Source organism: Buteo buteo, chromosome 2 (assembly GCF_964188355.1).
Source record: "Buteo buteo chromosome 2, bButBut1.hap1.1, whole genome shotgun sequence".
NCBI lineage: Eukaryota > Metazoa > Chordata > Aves > Accipitriformes > Accipitridae > Buteo > Buteo buteo.
Window position 1 is genome coordinate 10,455,585 of NC_134172.1, and position 18,298 is coordinate 10,473,882.

An 18,298-nucleotide genomic window follows, 5' to 3' on the forward strand; every position below is an offset into this window, starting at 1 on the left:
TGTAAAATCCCAACTTAGTCTGTCCCACTTTGGCAGTCAGGAATTAAACTCATAGTGGAAGGGTCTAAACTTCGTGTATTGTTACTATTTTCAGGAACCAGGGTTGTGTTCCATTAGCTGAATTACGAATGTAAATCTTGAGGGTTTCTCAAAGGCTCTGGTTCTACCCAAAAAAGTAGCTGATAACAAAGCTTCCCTTGTTTACTCCTTCAGAAATACGTTGTTACAGAGAAAAATTCAACACAGCTAAAGTTCATCTCATCAAGAAGACTACTGTACACAGCATTGAGTCTTTCCTGAGGGCAGCTTCAAAATAGCTTCTTGCCAGTAAGCAGGCAGCAATATCCTCTTCCAAATCGTTAAAACAAAGCTAAACTAGTTACTCATAAATTTAAGTAGAAAATACTTTTCTTTCTTTTACACTGTGTCAAATAAATGAGAGATTTATCTTTGCTAAAGCTTTTGCAAGCTGCCTGCAGAGAAGGCACGTTCCTTCCCTATCATCTATGGTTTTCTCTTTTTTCTTTTTTTATTTTAATTTCTCACACTTGTTTTGCGTATTTTCCGTGCCACTGGTGTCTAATGAAATACATTCCTGTATATATATATGTGTGTATATATATATATATTTTTACACACACACAAATATAGGCTTTACTTCTGCAAGGTAATGGTAGATTTGAAAACAGTGAGGCTGCTGACGATGTACTAATTTGCTGACAGATTGGAGGTCTTTGGTAATATTTACATGTGAAAATGTCTTTATTCAGCAGGATTCCCCTTTTTTTGGCTTGGTACAATATTGAATAGTGTAGTCAACTGTTACAGATTCCATAGAAGCACTTAAGTTATGAATACATGAAAATGGATTTTGTCAAGTAAAATAATTATTTCACTATCATGAGTTAATCCTATGACATTAAGTTGTTAATTTTGCTGAATTTTAGTTTTGAATGTTACTTGCATTTCGTGCTTTATTGGAAACGAATCCCCATTTTAATATTATTTATTGAAGTGGGTCTTCCCTTTCAATAAAATACATACTTATATGAAATTTTACAAAGGAGTCCTGATTTTAGATTGCTAGCGTTCTCAGAACTCATTCATTATGTAGAAGAAGCTCCAATCTCACCTAATTTGATTCAGCTTCCTTTAAGGATTCTTCAACTGCCTGTAAAGTATTTTATTAGCATGGTCTTCATGTGGATAATTTTTTTTTTCCTCCTTTTTTTTATCTTTCTCTTATGTATAGTGGTAATGGGACCACAGAGCTTCAGTGACTCCTCTAACCTGCACTGCATTCTATAAGGGCAAGGTGATGAAAATTCCAGTGTAATCAGACAGTTCCCTTAATAGCATTCTTTGTCTTTATTCAAGACATTACTTTACAAACTGGATCTTAAAAGGTCTTTTGTGTAGTATCTAGACACAGAATCCTTTAGAAGGCTCATTAAACAGTTTGTTACTTTTGACACCTGCCCATTAAGACTGTCTTTTAGCAAGATGACTTCAGAAGAGCTTTGTGTATGTTTTTTTCCGCATTCATTTTTCAAGTGCTGTAGTTCTAAGTTGCAAAACAGATGGCTGTTCATTGTAGCAGTGATAATGTCTTTTTAGGCTAGTAATTTAATGTTCTATTGATTCCACTTACTTATGTTTTATGTAGTGTTGGGCTAAGTTGGTTCTGCTTTGGAGAGAAGGCATGCAACCAGGTATGACAATTGTGCTTGAGATGGAGTAGTTGTTAGCTTGATATCTCTACTCCTCCCCACCCCCCGCCGGATTGGAGGAAACTGCCAAGAAAAATACTAAAATTGCAAAGACACTGTAGTGACCATGATAACCATTTTTCTCAGCCTCCCAATTTTGTTGTGAAGATGTGCATAAACTAGTTATCTATTCAGTTTTCTCATTTTCTGACTGTATGGTTATAATAATGACAGAATTACCTTGTGAATTCCTTGTGAATAAAAATTAATTAAATGTAGTGGTTTAAACTAATCACCCACTATGGTTCAGCTGATAAGCAAAAATTTGTTAAACCACTGTGACTAGATGGTTTTCAGGTAAATGTTTATACCTTCTGGTGGAAAAGGGCTTTTACCTAGCACATATTAGTTTGTAAATAGCATTATGATAATACAGTATATATGTGCATATTAAATGAAAATTACAACCTGCCACCACACACATGTATTTTTAGGACTGTGGGTGCTTTTTGTGCTTCTTATGGTGATCAGCAGAAGAATATTTGGTGACCATCCTTCTTCTGGAAATGGTCATCTTCTAATCTGCTTTCAGGCATGTTTGGGCTAGGCCCTTCTCAGGAGTGATTTTACTTTCTGAATCTGGTATGTTGAAGACTTTAACTATCTTACGGTAGGGTTTACTGTACAGTATAAACAACTGAGCTAGTCACACTAGGATCTGTTTTAATAGAGACGAGAACTTGGAGGGTACAGTTAATTTGATAAATTGTTAGCTACCTCTGGATGAGATGATAATTTTTTCTGTAGCCAGCTTTGAAAACACTAAGAAGATATTGACAAGAAAAGGAACCTGTAGTGTCTTTTCAGATGTAGACCTTTACCCTTAAAAATATCAGCATTTGTTTTTTCACATGCATAATTACCTCAGTGTCTGGTGAGGTGATATCATTGAAGATTCCTCTGAGGCACCGTTAGCTGGAAATGCTTTAGTTTGTTAATACAGCAACCAGAAGCAGTCAATCTTTCGTGTACTTTAGAGAAGTAACTTCTGCTGTTATGTTTTGCTGCCAATTTAATGCTTCTGCCCTCTCCTTCTCTACTTTCTGAAGTTGATGTTGGCTTTTGTACAGTTTGGCCATTGAGAAGCACATCGCATGATCTTCTGCTGGCTAGTTAGTTAAGTTTATTGACTATAGGCAGAAATACCCACTGTTTATTAGTTGGTCCTTCAGATTTGCCTAGTGTGGAGTGATATATGTGACCTTTGTCTTGAGACAGCGAGCAAAAGTTCCATTCTTCCATGGAGCATTTTCCTTGAAAAACCATGCACAGAAATTTAAGAATCTTCCTCTTTGTGGACAAAGAAAACCTACTAATCAGCCAAATTGTTCAGAATCTCAGGTTTGGAATGAGAGGTAGTAAAGAATAGCTATATAGCTCCCTCTTCTAAAACATAATCTATTCACACATTTCATTTCTGAAAACCTATATAAGCAAAAAAAGAAAAAAAAATTCTCTGTAAAAGGTCATTGTATAAATTACCTGCGTAGGTGTTACTTTCTTCAAATAAATAATTTAATGCTGGTAATGATTTGTTTAGGCTTCCCTGAACTGGCATACAACTTCTTAGGTGTGCAGAGTAGTCCTAGGATTACTTAGTCCTAGGTAGTCCTGGTTCTTAGGTTTTGGAATGAGACTTTAATAAGCCAATATTTTTGATGACTTACAAGTGAACCACAATTACTTACATTCTAAGGTATTTAAAAGAGCAAGTTTTTGTAAGTTAAAAATATTTAATAATTTCATACATTACTGAAAGATTTTTCCTAAGCTTTTGCTTGTGGATTATACAATTTCATTCACAGTGCTAAATGTATATTCAGTGTCTGTGTTTCTGACACCTAGGTCATCACAAACTTAGTGAAAATGTTGAAATCGAGAGATACAAGGAGAAATTTCTGCCCACCAAATCACTGGCTCTCAGAACAAGAAAACATTAAAGCAGATAAGGTAAGAGTAATATCCTTTTTCCACATAGCCTTACAGGTGCCAAAGTTTCAATGGTAAAGTGTTTGATTCCTGACAGTATCAGCGATGTTGATGTTGCACAGATTTAGTGTGGTTTAAAACCTGGAGTAATGCTGCTTTTCTGTAATGTAAAAGTCTTGCGTCTGTTAATAAACTTCTGTGTTGAATCACATTTCCAGTCCATAAAGTAGAACTTGCTCTACGGTGTGACAGTGTAAGTCATCTGCATTTATAGCAGAGGAGAATTGAAAATCTGGTAGCATGTTGTTGCATTTCATTTTCTAGTTATTTGAAGTACTTTTCATAATAAAAATTCTAAATAAAGAATTGCTCTAAAGTGGGGAAAAATCCCTCCAAATTCACTTCCAAAATAAAAGAAAATTCAGTAGCATTTTCTGTACTTATGTCACCGAGAAATTACTTTTTTTTTTTAAGAGCTTTTGAAAAAAATGACATTCAGCTTAAAAAATGTGTATGAGTGTGCAAAAGAGAACGCTAACACGAATGTGCAAGTACATCCTTTGAATCATTGGAAACGTGGATCTTAAGAAGTTAGTTACAGCTCAGATAGACTACCTTGCACAATTAGATGTCTTAACTAGGTGCACGGAATAGTTAACAGTGAACTCTTCTGTTTATTTTCGATGGTTGCACATTTGCTTGCCTTTTGTTCAAGATTTCCATTTTTCTGTGTGACAGTTCTTTATAATTCTTAGGAAATAGTGCCTATACACCTTAGAGAAAGTAGTAGTAGTCTTAAACCATGATGCTAACCTGATTCTCAATACAAAGTAAACAGAATTTATTTGACACCTCAAAATTCATACTCAGCTTCTCTAGTATCTTAAATACCAGAATTGAATGTAACATTGCATGGTATTTTTAAATGATACATGGACTTTGTATTACATTGCTGTTAATTTTGCAGCTGAGCTTTAAGGCACATGTATAAGGAAGAGTGATTAGAAATTAAGATACTTAGGCATTCAGACAATATTATGTATTTACTATGTAATAGTAAATTGCAGTATGTAATTAGATAATGTTTAACTGTAAAATACTGTTAATTTATCAGGTTACACAGCTGTATGTGCCATCTGCTAGACATGTCTGGAGAGTCAGAAGAATGGGAAGAATAGGACCATTGCAGTCTACCTTGGATGGTAAGATACTGTCTGTGCAATTTTTGCTTTACTGAGTCAAAATAACAGTTTGCCTTATGCAAAGAAAATCTACCTTTTATAGAGCTCAGTTGAGTATTTTATACAAAAGTCTTAATGATAACCAAAAGCAAGGCAATCTTTCATAATTTTGTTTCAGATATTTAAAAAAAAGTGTATTTGTATACATGTGTGTGTATGTCTTGAGAATATTTAACGTATAACAGCTTTCCCCAAGCTTCTGCTGGCATTGATAAAGGGAAAGGATGAGGTGGATAAATGATATGTGTTAAAAATATATGTATTAATATGTATAAAAGGCAGTTGCATAAGATATAAAATTAATAAAGTTGCAGAAGGTGTAAAGCATTGAGGTTTTGCTTTTACTGTATACTCTAAAGAAACTTCTTTATTATATATTAGATTGTAGCAAACAAGCTTTAGGTACCGTGGTAAGTATTAGTTACTGTTTATAAATACTGTTTCTGATTAGAAAAGGCAGAAACTTAACCCCTTGAATTACTCAGAATATCTGGACTTTATGGAACTTCCAAAGAAAGATAAGAGAACTGGACCAACTTAGCGATCAGGGTAAATTTACACTAGTTATGCCAATATGCTTTCTCATGTAGACAGTCTGTTTCTTTCAGCTTTTCATACCTTTGTAGCTTCACTATTCTAGAATTTTACCTTGCTGTGCTCAGGTAAAATAACCATTAAATCACTAATACTTGTGCAGATCTAATAATGAATTAAAAATGGGGCCTTTAAGCAGCAAAATGATTCATCTATGAGAGTCTGTACTCTGTTTCAAGATGATGTAATCTGCTTGAGTATCTTAGCCAGATACAGTAGATCATTTAGAGAAGGCCATAGCCTTTGAATGCTGCCATAGAGTTGTACAGAATTAAGGGCTTTGTCCAAGGTTGAAGCCTAAGGACTTCTTATAATGATATTTTTTATATGAGTAGCTATGATGGTTTAAGTTTACTTTGATCACTTTATTAATCTAGTTGCCAGATAACAACTAGTTGGTCCAGTGTAAGTACTAAGAATTTTGAATCGAGTATTTTTTCAGTTTAGTTTCTCTCTTTGGAAATCACCTGTTTTAAGTAATAATATGAAATCTTAAAAGCAGGTGTTTTAGCAAAAATTGCCAGGCTTCAACAGGTCTGTGTCCTGTATACCTTACAGACTCTACATCAGTAATCCCTGTTTCTTCCATTGACCTACATGGCTCTTGACAGCTATGCTGTCTTGGTATTTTTCACTGTCAGACCAGTTCCGTATTTATTACTTCAAGATTCTCCCACATGCTACTAGTCTACTAGTCTCCTTCCACTCATACATACAGTATCTTGAGCTCTCTCCCTTGTCTTCTTTCCCATAATAGCATCAGTTCCCTCTGTTTCATTAGTTACCTTGGTCTGGGCAGTTGGTGGATAAGGAGTGCACGTGCTGTTGGTTGGTGCGGAGCAGCTACGTGCCCTCATTTTGCTGGCTGGCTGTCAGACAAGCTGACACGCTGAACAGAGCAGATAACTGAACTCTCCTTGCTGTTTCTGTAATCAGGTCACTAAAGGAATTTCTCTTCTCTTTCCAGCTGAAAATTTTCACAAAACTTTATTTTTGAATCTCCTATTCTCTGTCAAAGTTAAAATTCAGATGATGAGCTCAAAAGTGTGTTGGAGGCAAGATGGTGAGGAAAGGTGGCACGGTGTGTTTATGTAAGCCTCGTTTTCATATGAAATCAGGCTAAAAAAAGTGCAGTCAACAACATGAGTGTGTGAAAACAAGCAGGTAACAATGTGCACATGAGTTGTTTAATCCCTCTTGACTCCATATGGGTTAAAGCCAATTAGCATGAAAGTACTGCTGAATCACATATGGTCATGTTTATTTGTGCTTTTTCATTTACTTAAATGGCAGACTCGTGAGTTCTAAATGCCCTCTGTATTGATGACTCCATCCCATATTTCTCTTTAAAGAAAGAAGCTGTGATGGAGAAATGCAGATAAAATTGACTAATTGACTGGAATAATTGAACTGTCGAAGTCATGTAGTAGTTTACCTTTGCTGTACATGCACTTTTTATTTAAAATGCTTTTAACCGTTAGCTTAATAGGCTGCATACATTGACTTTAATTAAAAATGTTTACTGAGTAAACTAAGGGTAATCACAGATAAGCATTTTATCAGAAATTCCAAAGGCTTGCAATGTTGAAACCTGCCCCAGATGAATATACATCAAGTATAGTGGTGTTCTGGGGTAACATCATGTTAAATTGCTGCTTAAAATATCCCTACTGAAAGTGCTTTGAAGAGTGGAGAAAAACAAAACAAAACAAAACATTGAAGTGATGTCCAGTTGCAGAAGGGCAGCAAGATGCTGGTTGCCACAGGTAGGAGCCAAAGGCAAAAACTTGAAACTGTCATCATAGACTTCCAGGCTGGGTAGTAATGTGAAGCGTTTACTTCAGTTTTGTAATATGGTCTATAACTAGTCTAGACTCTGCAGTCTTTTTTTGGTAAGGTGGTTATTAAACATGAAAATGAAAGAACTAAAGAGTTGTGGGTTTTGTTTCCTCTGTAGACTGAAGCTAGGTGGACCTTTAACCAAACTGTCTGGTCAGTGACCAATACCCTTTTTTTTTTTTTTTTTTTTTTTTAATTGCTGCAGTTAATTAATTTACAGTCAGATATGTGCTCAGCAGCTGAGCTTCTTCCCATGAAATTAGAGCAGGATTGTCACTTCTACTGTGCATCACCCAAAGTTGAGCTGTTTCCTAAAAACATCCTCTATGGGTATAAGAAGGTTCAAAGGAACTGCATGGTAGCTTGGGAACCGCATGCGATTGGGTCTCTCTGTTGCTGTGGCTTCTTGAATTCTTTTCTAATCTTTTTTTCTTAAGCACATTATACAATTTCTTGATGTTCTTTTCACTGTTTCTGCAGTGACTACAATTTTATGTGATCACCGTGACCTTGCTGTTGGGAGAGAAAACCTGTTGAAATAGATGTTATCTTTCTGGTGGTTTCATTAGCTTCAGTTTAATTCCTAGTTTTTATGCCTCAAATGGTTTGATTGAAAGTAGATAGCTGAACGGACAATACCTTTAAACTATTTTGTTCATTGGGATGGGAATATTGTGTATTCCTGCGATGAAAATTCTAATTACTTACAACTTCTTAATTGTCTTCTATCATGTATTTTTTCTTAATTGAAAAATTAAAATTTCAATCATAAGAAAATAACTTTTTTTGTTCTGAATAAAATAAAAAATACAGGAGTACTTGTTTTTATACATACTTTGTTTGCAGTGTGTTTTCACTACTTACATTTCAGTTTGCTGTAGAAACTAGTGTTTAAAGAAAGGTAAGGCTTTGTGTGACTGTTTAGTAAATAAGCTATTTTAATGTATGTATTTTTATACAAAGTAAATTGAGTCACTTGGTATAAAATAAACTGTTTAAAAAAATGTTCTTTCAAAAATTTTTAAAATTATTTTTTCTATTTTAAGTGGGTTTGGAACCAGCACCTCTTTCTGTATCTGAAGAACGACAACTTGCAATTCTGACAGAGCTACCTTTTGTAGTTCCTTTTGAAGAAAGAGTAAAGGTACCTAATTTCTTATTTAATATGCAGTTGGTGTTTTTTTTGTTTTGTTTTCAATAAGTTTAAAAAGAGCACTTAGCTAAGTAGAAACTGGATCATTTCCGTACAGAAGGATATGATAGGCCATACTGGTTTTCATCAGTACTCATGTGGCAACTGAACATTTGAAGTTAATTATTTTTCTTTTACTAGTTATATTACCCTTTATAATAATTGCATTAAAATTAGAAACATGTATTCCAGGATATATGAGACCAGTTGTATGTTTATAATAAACTGCAGTCTTGATTCAATGATTGATCTACATGATTGCACCCTCTTGTGGTAAGCAGAGCACTAACTAGTTGTGTATCTAATAAACAGATGGCAAGGTCAAGACTGGATACTTTTTTGCAGTGGGTGGATTTACTCAGAATGAGATGATGGATGTCCGTTTTGGGAGAATAACACCTAGAGACTAAATTTCAGCATTCATAGCTGAGTAGCTGAACTTTAATATATGTAGTTTAAAACTTGCAAGATTCTTGTACTATTGAATTTGCTCTTAAATGTTTTCTAGTTTTTAAATATGTAATTCTTAGTTCTATTACCGATTTCAGTTTGCATCATATATTTTTTTTTTAAAGCTATCACTGTTACACACAATTTTTTTTTGTCAACAGTATCAGTTACTTAAAAACTGCTCCCTGAATTGTCTTGGAAATACTAAGTTGCAAGACACCATCAAGGGAATGAAGAATAGTCCCACAGGGAAAGTAAAGCAGTATTTGTCAAAGACAGTGACAGCTTTGGTAGAAAAGGAGTGTTTTTTCCAGGCTTCTATGAAACAGTTGTTCCAACGGAACATCTTAATACTGTATGGCAATATTGCACTTGGGTTATGGGGAAACAATTGGAAGTGACCTCAAGCAGGGATCTCTATGTCATGATTTAGTCACTGTCTACAACCTCTGGGCTTCTTAAAGCTATGTGGAGATGCATATATGTAAAGTTTCTGGAATTCCTAAAACCTTGTTTGGTTTTATTACAAAAACTGAAATAACAACTGGATGAGATCTTGGAGAGAAGGATAAAGCTATAGACTGAACTTTTATAGTTCAAAGAGGAGATCCTCCTATACTACTTTTCGGGCCATGTGTGGTCATTTTTGTGTAATAGTGGGTGTCTGCATCCTTTTGGAGGCTCCCACTGCCCCTGCAAAACAACTTGCAATAAGGGAAGAAGATACTTTACCATGGTCTTGCTGGTTTGTTTTTTGTTTGTTTGTTTGTTTTACTCTTGACCAATTGCCATCTATTATGCTGTAATTTAATGTGATAATACAGCTCAATGCTGTTTCCATGTGTGGGTTGTTCCATGTGTCCTTGTATTTTCTGACTTGTTCATGAGATTTTTACTTTGAATCACCAGATACTAGATACTCTTACAAGCAATTGCCGAGTCCAGTTTCATGGTAGGATCTTCAGCCTTCTGACCCTGGGGGATGTTATCCTGTTTAGCCTTAAGGCACATTGGTGTGCACCTTTTAATCTGATGTTTACCTGTGGGAGGTAATGCATCCAATTTGTATCAGGTGCCTTGGTTCTAACTTACTTAAGCCATACTTTCGTCAGCTTGCCTGTGGTGATGTTACTTCCTGTGGTGTGTATTTCAATCAGCATTGCTTACTTTTTCCATGTGTTAGTCTGAAGTCATTGCAAATTCTTCAGTTATGTGTTAGGGTTCTTATTTTCAGGACTAACATATGCATGAACATTAGAATACGTAGGAGTCCAGACTCTGTATCAAGAAGAATTTTGCTATGAGATATACCTCCAAGCGATTCTTTCCATCTAGTGTTGTGTAATGATAGTTAATAAACTGTATCTAGCCATATTTCAGGAAAGAGAATGGTGGTGAACATATTCTTATGCCGTGTACATAAAAAGAAGGTGTCTGTGGCTATGTGTCTTGATGTTGTAGAACTGTAGAAAAATTTAGATCAGAAAGGACCTCTGGAGGTACTCTAGTCTGCATCCTTCCTCATACAGGAATAACTTTGGAGTTGGATCAGGATGTACAAGGACTTGTCCAGATGAGTTTTGACTATCTCCAAAGATGGAGATTTCAGACTCTCTGTGTAACCTCTTCTGGTACTTAATCACTCTCATTATGAGTTGTTTTTTTTTCTCTATGTCCATTCAGCTTTTCTTCTTCTGCAGCTTAGGACTATTTTCTCTTGTCTTCCTCCTGTGTACCTTAGGGAAGAATCTGGCTTTGTCTACACTATAATATTCCTGGTTGGAGAGCATCTTCTCCGCTAGCTACAGCTGTCACAGAAACAGTAGATTTGAGACCGTACTCTAGCTTTGCCTGCTGTTGTCAGATTTTCCGCTTTCATGGTAAATGTGTTGGTTTAAAACATCCCTGGAGACTCTTACTTAAGCAGTCTGTGATATTATTGGGAGATTACATCACATGGAAAAGGTAATAGACTATTTATTGAATATGGAAAAGATGCAAGAGAGGATGTAGTAAAGAGGCACTCCCTGGATTGAGGGTATATTGAACTTCATTATACATTAGGCAACCCCCTCCCATGCTGCATCTTGGCATAGAAACACAGTTAGCTACAGTTGCTCTTCAGGTGAGCTGTAACGGCTTCCTGTTGTGAAGACTTATAAAGGGACAATGTGAAATTCAGTTTGTACTTCAGCTGGTGTTATTTTTTTGAATTGGTATGATGCTCTGGTTCTTTGTTTAATATGGCAGTGCTGTCCACTATTTTGCTTTGAATTATTTGCTCACTGCTCCTGAGAGGAGAACTGATACCTAATTTCTTGTTACTGGGAATGTTCCTAAGCATTTCAAAAAATGACAAAAAGATTATTTACTAGTATTGAGGATAGACTCTGTGCATGCAAAATACTCATGTGACTTTTTCCCTTTGTTTTTGAATACTTTGCCTTTCAGAACTCTGAAAGTTAGGGAGAGAAAACTGGAATCAGTGGCACAATGTCTGTAGATGTGCCTCTTTATGTAGAAAGAACTGAGGATGATATCTTAGCATGAAAAAGTTTTTTACATGTCTCTCCCCTCTCCTTCCCTCCCCTGGGACATGGCTCTGTATTATGTTTCTGCAGCTCAATGAGAGAGAAGACAAATCACTTGAAAGTGAGTGCCCAGAAGCAACTCAAAGGACAGTAATAGTAGTGAATAACCATCTTTCAGTCAATATTTAGATCTGCACAATGACATGATTTCTCTTTTCACTCACTTTAACAGATTTTTCAAAGACTGATCTATGCTGATAAACAAGAAGTTCAAGGAGATGGGCCCTTTTTGGATGGAATTAATGTCACTATCAGAAGAAATTATATTTATGAAGATGCTTATGATAAACTTTCTCCTGAAAATGGTAGGTTTATGATTAAGTTATCATCAGCTTGTTTGTGACATTTAACCATTCTTACCATGTAGTTACATATTTGCTTACTTGAGTAGGATGTTGAAAGTATATCAGCTCTGAGGTGTGAAAATTCTTTTAAAGTAAAATTTCCTTGTTTTTACATAAAGTAATTCTCATCCACATTCTTTCTGATTATTGCAGTCTCATTCTCCTTAACACACCCTTCCGTACTTCAAATCTATTTTTACGGAGCATTTCTTCCTATTTACTTGTCCAAATAACTCTACTTTGTATATTTATCAATGTAGTTCATTAGATATTATCTGCTTTGGTAATCTGTGTCAACAAATATATCTAGACTGCACAGGATTTGCTAGATACAGTGTGGCTCATAAGGATAATGTAGAGCACTTTGTAGTGATAGTATGTAGTAGTATATATTTTACCACATTGATTTAGATCATACCTGAATTTGTGTGAGAGTGGCTGCTCTAGAAGCCAAAATTCCAATGTAGATAAAGCCTGCCAAAATAAAGTCCTTATTAGTTATATGGGTTTGCATATAAAAAGAATATTTGCCAAATACTTGAGGTTTGCCATGTGAATCTCACTTGCCGTGCCACGTAAGTTCCCTCCTGGAGAACTGCCTAATTTAGAGAGGAAGAAGAAGAGGTGTTGGTATTCTTGGTTTGTATAAAATCAGTGGAGATCATGCCTTTTCTTAATTTCCTTTACTCTGGTAGTATTAAAGATACTATTCTATTTATAAATAGGATTTTGTATTTCAATACCTGTGTTTAAAACTGCAACTACCTAAAAGAGGTATATTTAGAGTAATTTTTTTTTTTTTAATTAAGTAAAAATTAAGTTCTCCTGGTTTTGGAAAGTTTTAAAGACTAATCAGGAGATGTCATTGTATAATTGTCTGGAAATTATATGTACAGTTGACTGCTTAGCCTCTTTCCTAGTGGTTGTGAATAGTTTCATCATACTAAGTTTAGTTTGACTCATTAACTGGTTTCTTAAAAAGAGAAAGATGAAATGAATTGGAAAGTAGAAAAAGTTGAGTCTGTTATGTTCACCTTCCCTTCCCCCGAAATGTATGAAAATACAATTCAGAAGCTGCAGTCTAAGCTTTTGAATAGTGCAATGTCAAGTAACAAGCAAGTCAACCTACTTGTTTAATAAGAAGATAGCTTTAAATAAGAAGCACATTTTCTGTGAAGACTACATTTCAACTTACTGTAGTTTTATTGAACTAAGAAAAAAGTTTTAGAATGCATGTTTCCTAAACTTAATCTACAGTCTGACAATCTGGGTACTGGGATGTATTCCACCATTAGCGAGGTCACAGGCAATATGAAATTGAGGGGAATATTCAATATACTGGAAGGTCAGGTTGCCACTCAGATGGCCCTTGATAGACTGAAGAAAAGGGCTTACAGAAGCCTCATGAAGTTTAGGAATGACCAAAGCTAAATCCTGTACCTGGGCTGTAATAACCCTGTATAGCAGTACAGACTGAACACTGACCAGCCAGAAAACTGTTTGCAATAAAGAACCGTGGGGCTCCTAGTGGACAACAAATGGAACAAATAACAAGTTCCCCTTGATGAGATGAAAACTAACTGCATACTGGGCTGTATTAGCAAGAACATAGCTCACAGTTTCAGCACCGATGAACTGTGTCCAGCTTTGGGTTTCCCAGTACAAAAAAAGACATTAACATACAAGAATGTGTCCTGCAGAAGGCCACCAAGGTGATACAGGGGACTGAAGCACACAGCATGTGAGAGGAAGCTGTAACTTCACTGCAACTGGGAGGTTACAGAAGCCAATTTGATAAGGTGCAGTGGTGACATGTAGCAGCAAGGGAAATTTTTACTGGACATATATAGAAAAAACATTTCACAGTGAGATTTGTTAAACACTGAAGTGGGCTGTCCAGAGAGGCTGTGAAATCTTGATCATTGGAGAACTCAAATAGACCAAGGCACTGAGCATCCTGATCTAACTTGGAAATTGGCCTTGCTTTTGATGTGGGGATTTTGGGTCATATGAGGTCTTTTCCAACCTGAGCCATTCTGTGATTCTGTCAAGCCTTCTGTTCAGCAGAAAGAGCTTTTGTATTAACACAAAATTTATCTGTATATACACGTCTATAGTTCCAGATAATGTTTTCAGCCTTTCCTTGGGAAGAAAATTACTCATGAGACAGTGACAAGGGAGAATCCAAAAAGCTTGTAGCAAGGGATTTGGAAGTAGAGTAATGTCTAGGTGAAGATTTCTGTCTTGCTTACAGCTATAGAGAAGCCATAGTGGTAGTTGGCCATTGAAGTCCGAAAAATCTGTTTTTCTGCATGTGTGCCTGACATACCGTGTATGAGCACACATATACACCCATGCATATATATACAGTACTATCTAGTACCGTACTAGTGCTATTTAGAAATAAAGACTAAATTAGAAGGTTGGACTTTTTTTTTTTTTTTTTTTTTTAAAGCCAGTATTCTGAGACAGTATAATTTTTTGAAATAATTTTGGTTCTGTAGTAGGTCAGGCATCATGTGGGATAGCAGGAAAAAAGAATTTCCTGAAAATTGCAAGAGACAATTTCAAGACTATAGACTGAATGGATTAAAATTGATCTGGGAGAATGAACAGGTGATAGATGAGGTCCTAGAATTGATCAGGAGAGCATGAAGAACATTGATTTGGAAGAGGCATCCAGTTTGTCTACTGGCCCTGAGAAGACACCTGCGCAAAGTCAATGTTTCTGTAGTACCTTAACTGAGGTCATTAAGAAAACAAGCTTGGAATAGCAGAAGTGTACTAGGTTGGTTCTTGTGGGTTTATATTTTCATTTGGTTGTCATATGCTTAATAACGTGCAAGCATTTCTCAATTTATTTTTTTTTTCCTCTGTGACTGGAATTTTCAGAATATTCCATAATAGCCTTCCAGTGGACTCCAGTAACAGTTTAGTTACATTCTGGCTGTATGAGTTATAAAACTGAACTCTTCAGAGGTTGCACTAACTTGGGGTCCACCTCTACTGGTCACCTGTTTTGACATTTGAATTTATTTTAGGAACATTTTTCCCTCCTTGCTGTAAATCTGGTTGTCAGTACACAGAGCAAGAGGCAAACAACTGATTTTCTTTGCACGTCCCCAAAAAGCACTAAACCAACATCTTCCATATATAAGTGTTTTAACATTAATGCTCAATATCTCAGGAGTCTCCAGACAAAGCATGTCTGTATGCTTGAGACTCTCTTTTGCCAGTGTTCTGTTTTCTTGTTTTGAATGGTGATCAGTGGACCTGTTACAGTGCCTGTGGCTAAAAATGGCCATCCTCTATTTCCAGCCAGGAGAATTTTTGTGCAGAAGAGCATTTCACTTAAATGAAGAACTAGTAGGTAATTTTTAAAAATAGCTGAGTGTGAAATGGGAAGTTACTAGTAGATGTAGAGCCATTTGCTAATGGGAGAGTGTGAGTAAACACTCGGTGGTTCAGGAGAAATTCTGTTGCTACAAGGTACTGCAGATTCTTTTATGCACATCAGCTATCCATCCATAATGTGTGCATTTGTAGCACCTGGAAGCAGTAGAAAGTTTTATTGTTACTGGTTTATTACTGGTTGCTTTGCTGGGATGCATGTGTAGTCAACGCAAGGGTTTGCATAAAAGCTGTGGATTTGGTTAGATCTTTGGAAGCCTTCAGTGATCCTCCTTCCCTGTTATGTATACGTAGTTCAAGGACTAAATACTGCTTCCTTTCTCAAGTACCAGCCTTCTATGAAACAAGCAGAACACCTGCCTTCAGAACATGTCCATCTTTACCACACCTTGCTTGCTGGAATTAGATGACATTGAACTTGGTATTTTTGATACTTTCTATTTCAAATAATATTTAGTGGTGTAACTTAACAGTCAGCCCCTCTAAGGGAATGCAGTGCTGATTGACGGTTCCTTGAGACAGGAGAAAGCTGAACCTTGAATTCACAATGTTTTATATAAGTAAAATTTTCAAATTATTCTCGGGCCTCTTTAAAATATTTTGTAGAATTTTTTTTCTTCCCCTATCTAGTGTCTGTCCACTCCATCTTTTGATGACTCTTAAAGCAATACCCCTTCTACAAAGCGAATTTCACATACTGAATATTCCAAAATTCAAGACAGTAATAGATTTTTCTTACTATTTACTAGTTCATTTTTTGTATAAAGTTAGTGTAGATATGTTTGTATGTGTAGTTACATGTGTTTTTATCCGAACATAGTTGTATTTGTATATAGATAGTTGTATTTGAGTTTGTCTCTCTCCTTTCTCTGCAGAACCTGACCTAAAAAAGCGCATTCGTGTTCACTTACTTAATGCACATGGTCTTGATGAAGCTGGTATTGATGGTGGTGGAATTTTCAGAGAATTTCTGAATGAACTACTTAAATCAGGATTTAACCCTAACCAGGGATTTTTTAAGACCACCAACGAGGGACTTCTTTACCCTAACCCTGCTGCACAGATGCTCGTTGGAGACTCTTACGCTCGACATTACTACTTTCTTGGAAGAATGCTTGGAAAGGTAAAAAGTGTTGTATAATAAAAAGCTATAGCAGTACTGAAATTAGTAAAGTTTTTTTTTTTCTTTTTAGATAAGGGTAGATGGGAAAAAATGATGATTTTTCTAGAGTTGAGGGAAAATAACTTTCAGATGTTGGATCTGAACATTATTTCCACATAACACCCAAATTTCTGGTTCATTTTAATAAGTTACATACTAGAGAAGTACAGAGAATTTGATACCCTGACTGTCAGTTGAGCAAAGGGTTCTGTGTTTATCCTGTTGCTTAAATTTGATTGAAGCTAACAGAAATGCTCTGCTTATGGTGATTTTTAACCTGGAGCTTATGGTGATTTTTAACCTGGAGCTTTCTGGAATTTTACTGCAGTTGCATTTTCATCATTTGGAATATATGAAATTAATATTTTCAGAAACAAACAGGAGTTATGAGGTGTACAATTCTTGCTAGCATTTAAAATTTGCCATGAGCATTTACCGTACTTAAGAGCCATATGTAAACTTCCACTTACTCTGCTTGTTTTTCATACATTTTGCATCTCTCTCGAGTTTTAGTACTTGATATTTTGATGTTGTGAATGTTCAAAGACTAATACACACTTGTTGAGCTAGATGAAAATGAAGTGGGGAAGAAAAGAAGAGAGAAACCATTACAAACAATCATTACATTCAGTTTTCTTTTATGGTCAGGTTTAGTACTGAGGCTATTTCCTTCTAAGGCCTTGAAATAATTTTGGTAAAGCTAACAATTTTGAAACAAAGTTTGGAATACATTCCATTTCAGAAAAAAATGTATTGATTGCTACTCAGCTATCTAAAACTGAAGGTATTTAAAAGTCCCGTTTAACTGCCTGAATTATTTTGGAGGCTAAAATCCTGCTGATTTGCAGTGAGATTTAACATGTAGTTGGATGTCCTTTTAGTGGAGCTGGAAGCCGTTTAAGAGGATGTTGTTGGCAAACTTGAGTTGTTGAAACAGAGTGCTCTTCTTTAAGTCAACTGATTTAGATTAAACTGCCACTTTGTAGGCAAATTCTCTGCTAATGCATCCTAGCTATTGCAATATCCAAACCTGTTAAATAATGAAAATTTCAAATCAGCCATTTCAATAAAATAATCTTTGAAGGATGTTCCTGCTTTTAATGGGTGATGGATTCAGTACTAATACAAAAGTTTGTAATTATGACCTATGTTACGTATCCAAGGCTTCATTTTCTTTCTGCATCTATTGATTTTTGGAGTGGGGAGACGGATACTACTGTGGTATCGTGAGGAAGTTACTTCACTCCAAAAATGTTTAGTGTTTATCTAGGAATGGGGCAGGCCTCAGTCGTCAAGGGGAAGTTTGAAACATTATTTAAAAAAAAAGCTTGTAGTTCTGAATCTTTAATTTCCTCTGTCAAAACAACACATTGCCTTCTGTAATTAGATTTCAAATATTATAAAGAGAGAAGTTGCAAAATGTGTTTTATCTCCCACAGAGTGCTAAAAGTATAGTTTTGTTTTTGTCTTTTTAAAATCAGGGGACCTATTATTTAACATTTTGAAAGCATAAATTGTTTTTGTATTTGCAGTATGTTTACATAAGGTAAGAATTGACAGTGTTACTTAATAATTACACCTACCCAGGTGCACAGACACCTTTTTAGTAGTGTATTTAGAGACTTGATGAATTAAACAGAAAGATAAGGCACGACCATACTATTCAAAATCTGCCAGTATTGTGATCTTGGTTAAGTTATTGAATACTCACTCACCCGTTTCCAAAATTGTGTCCATTTTATGCTTTGCGCAGGGTTATTTGAGAGCAATAGTGGA

General features: G+C 35.6%; 1 protein-coding gene across 1 annotated transcript in view; it reads left to right on the plus strand.

The window, feature by feature from the left end:
• The window catches only part of UBE3C (ubiquitin protein ligase E3C), an 80,473-nt gene that overhangs the window by 34,270 nt on the left and 27,905 nt on the right, over nucleotides 1–18,298 (plus strand). Inside the window, exons 14-18 of the mRNA XM_075045441.1 lie at nucleotides 3,615–3,719; nucleotides 4,813–4,900; nucleotides 8,419–8,516; nucleotides 11,778–11,910; nucleotides 16,236–16,483. Of these exons, the coding sequence (XP_074901542.1) occupies nucleotides 3,615–3,719; nucleotides 4,813–4,900; nucleotides 8,419–8,516; nucleotides 11,778–11,910; nucleotides 16,236–16,483 (672 nt within the window). The remainder of the gene's footprint in view (nucleotides 1–3,614; nucleotides 3,720–4,812; nucleotides 4,901–8,418; nucleotides 8,517–11,777; nucleotides 11,911–16,235; nucleotides 16,484–18,298) is intronic.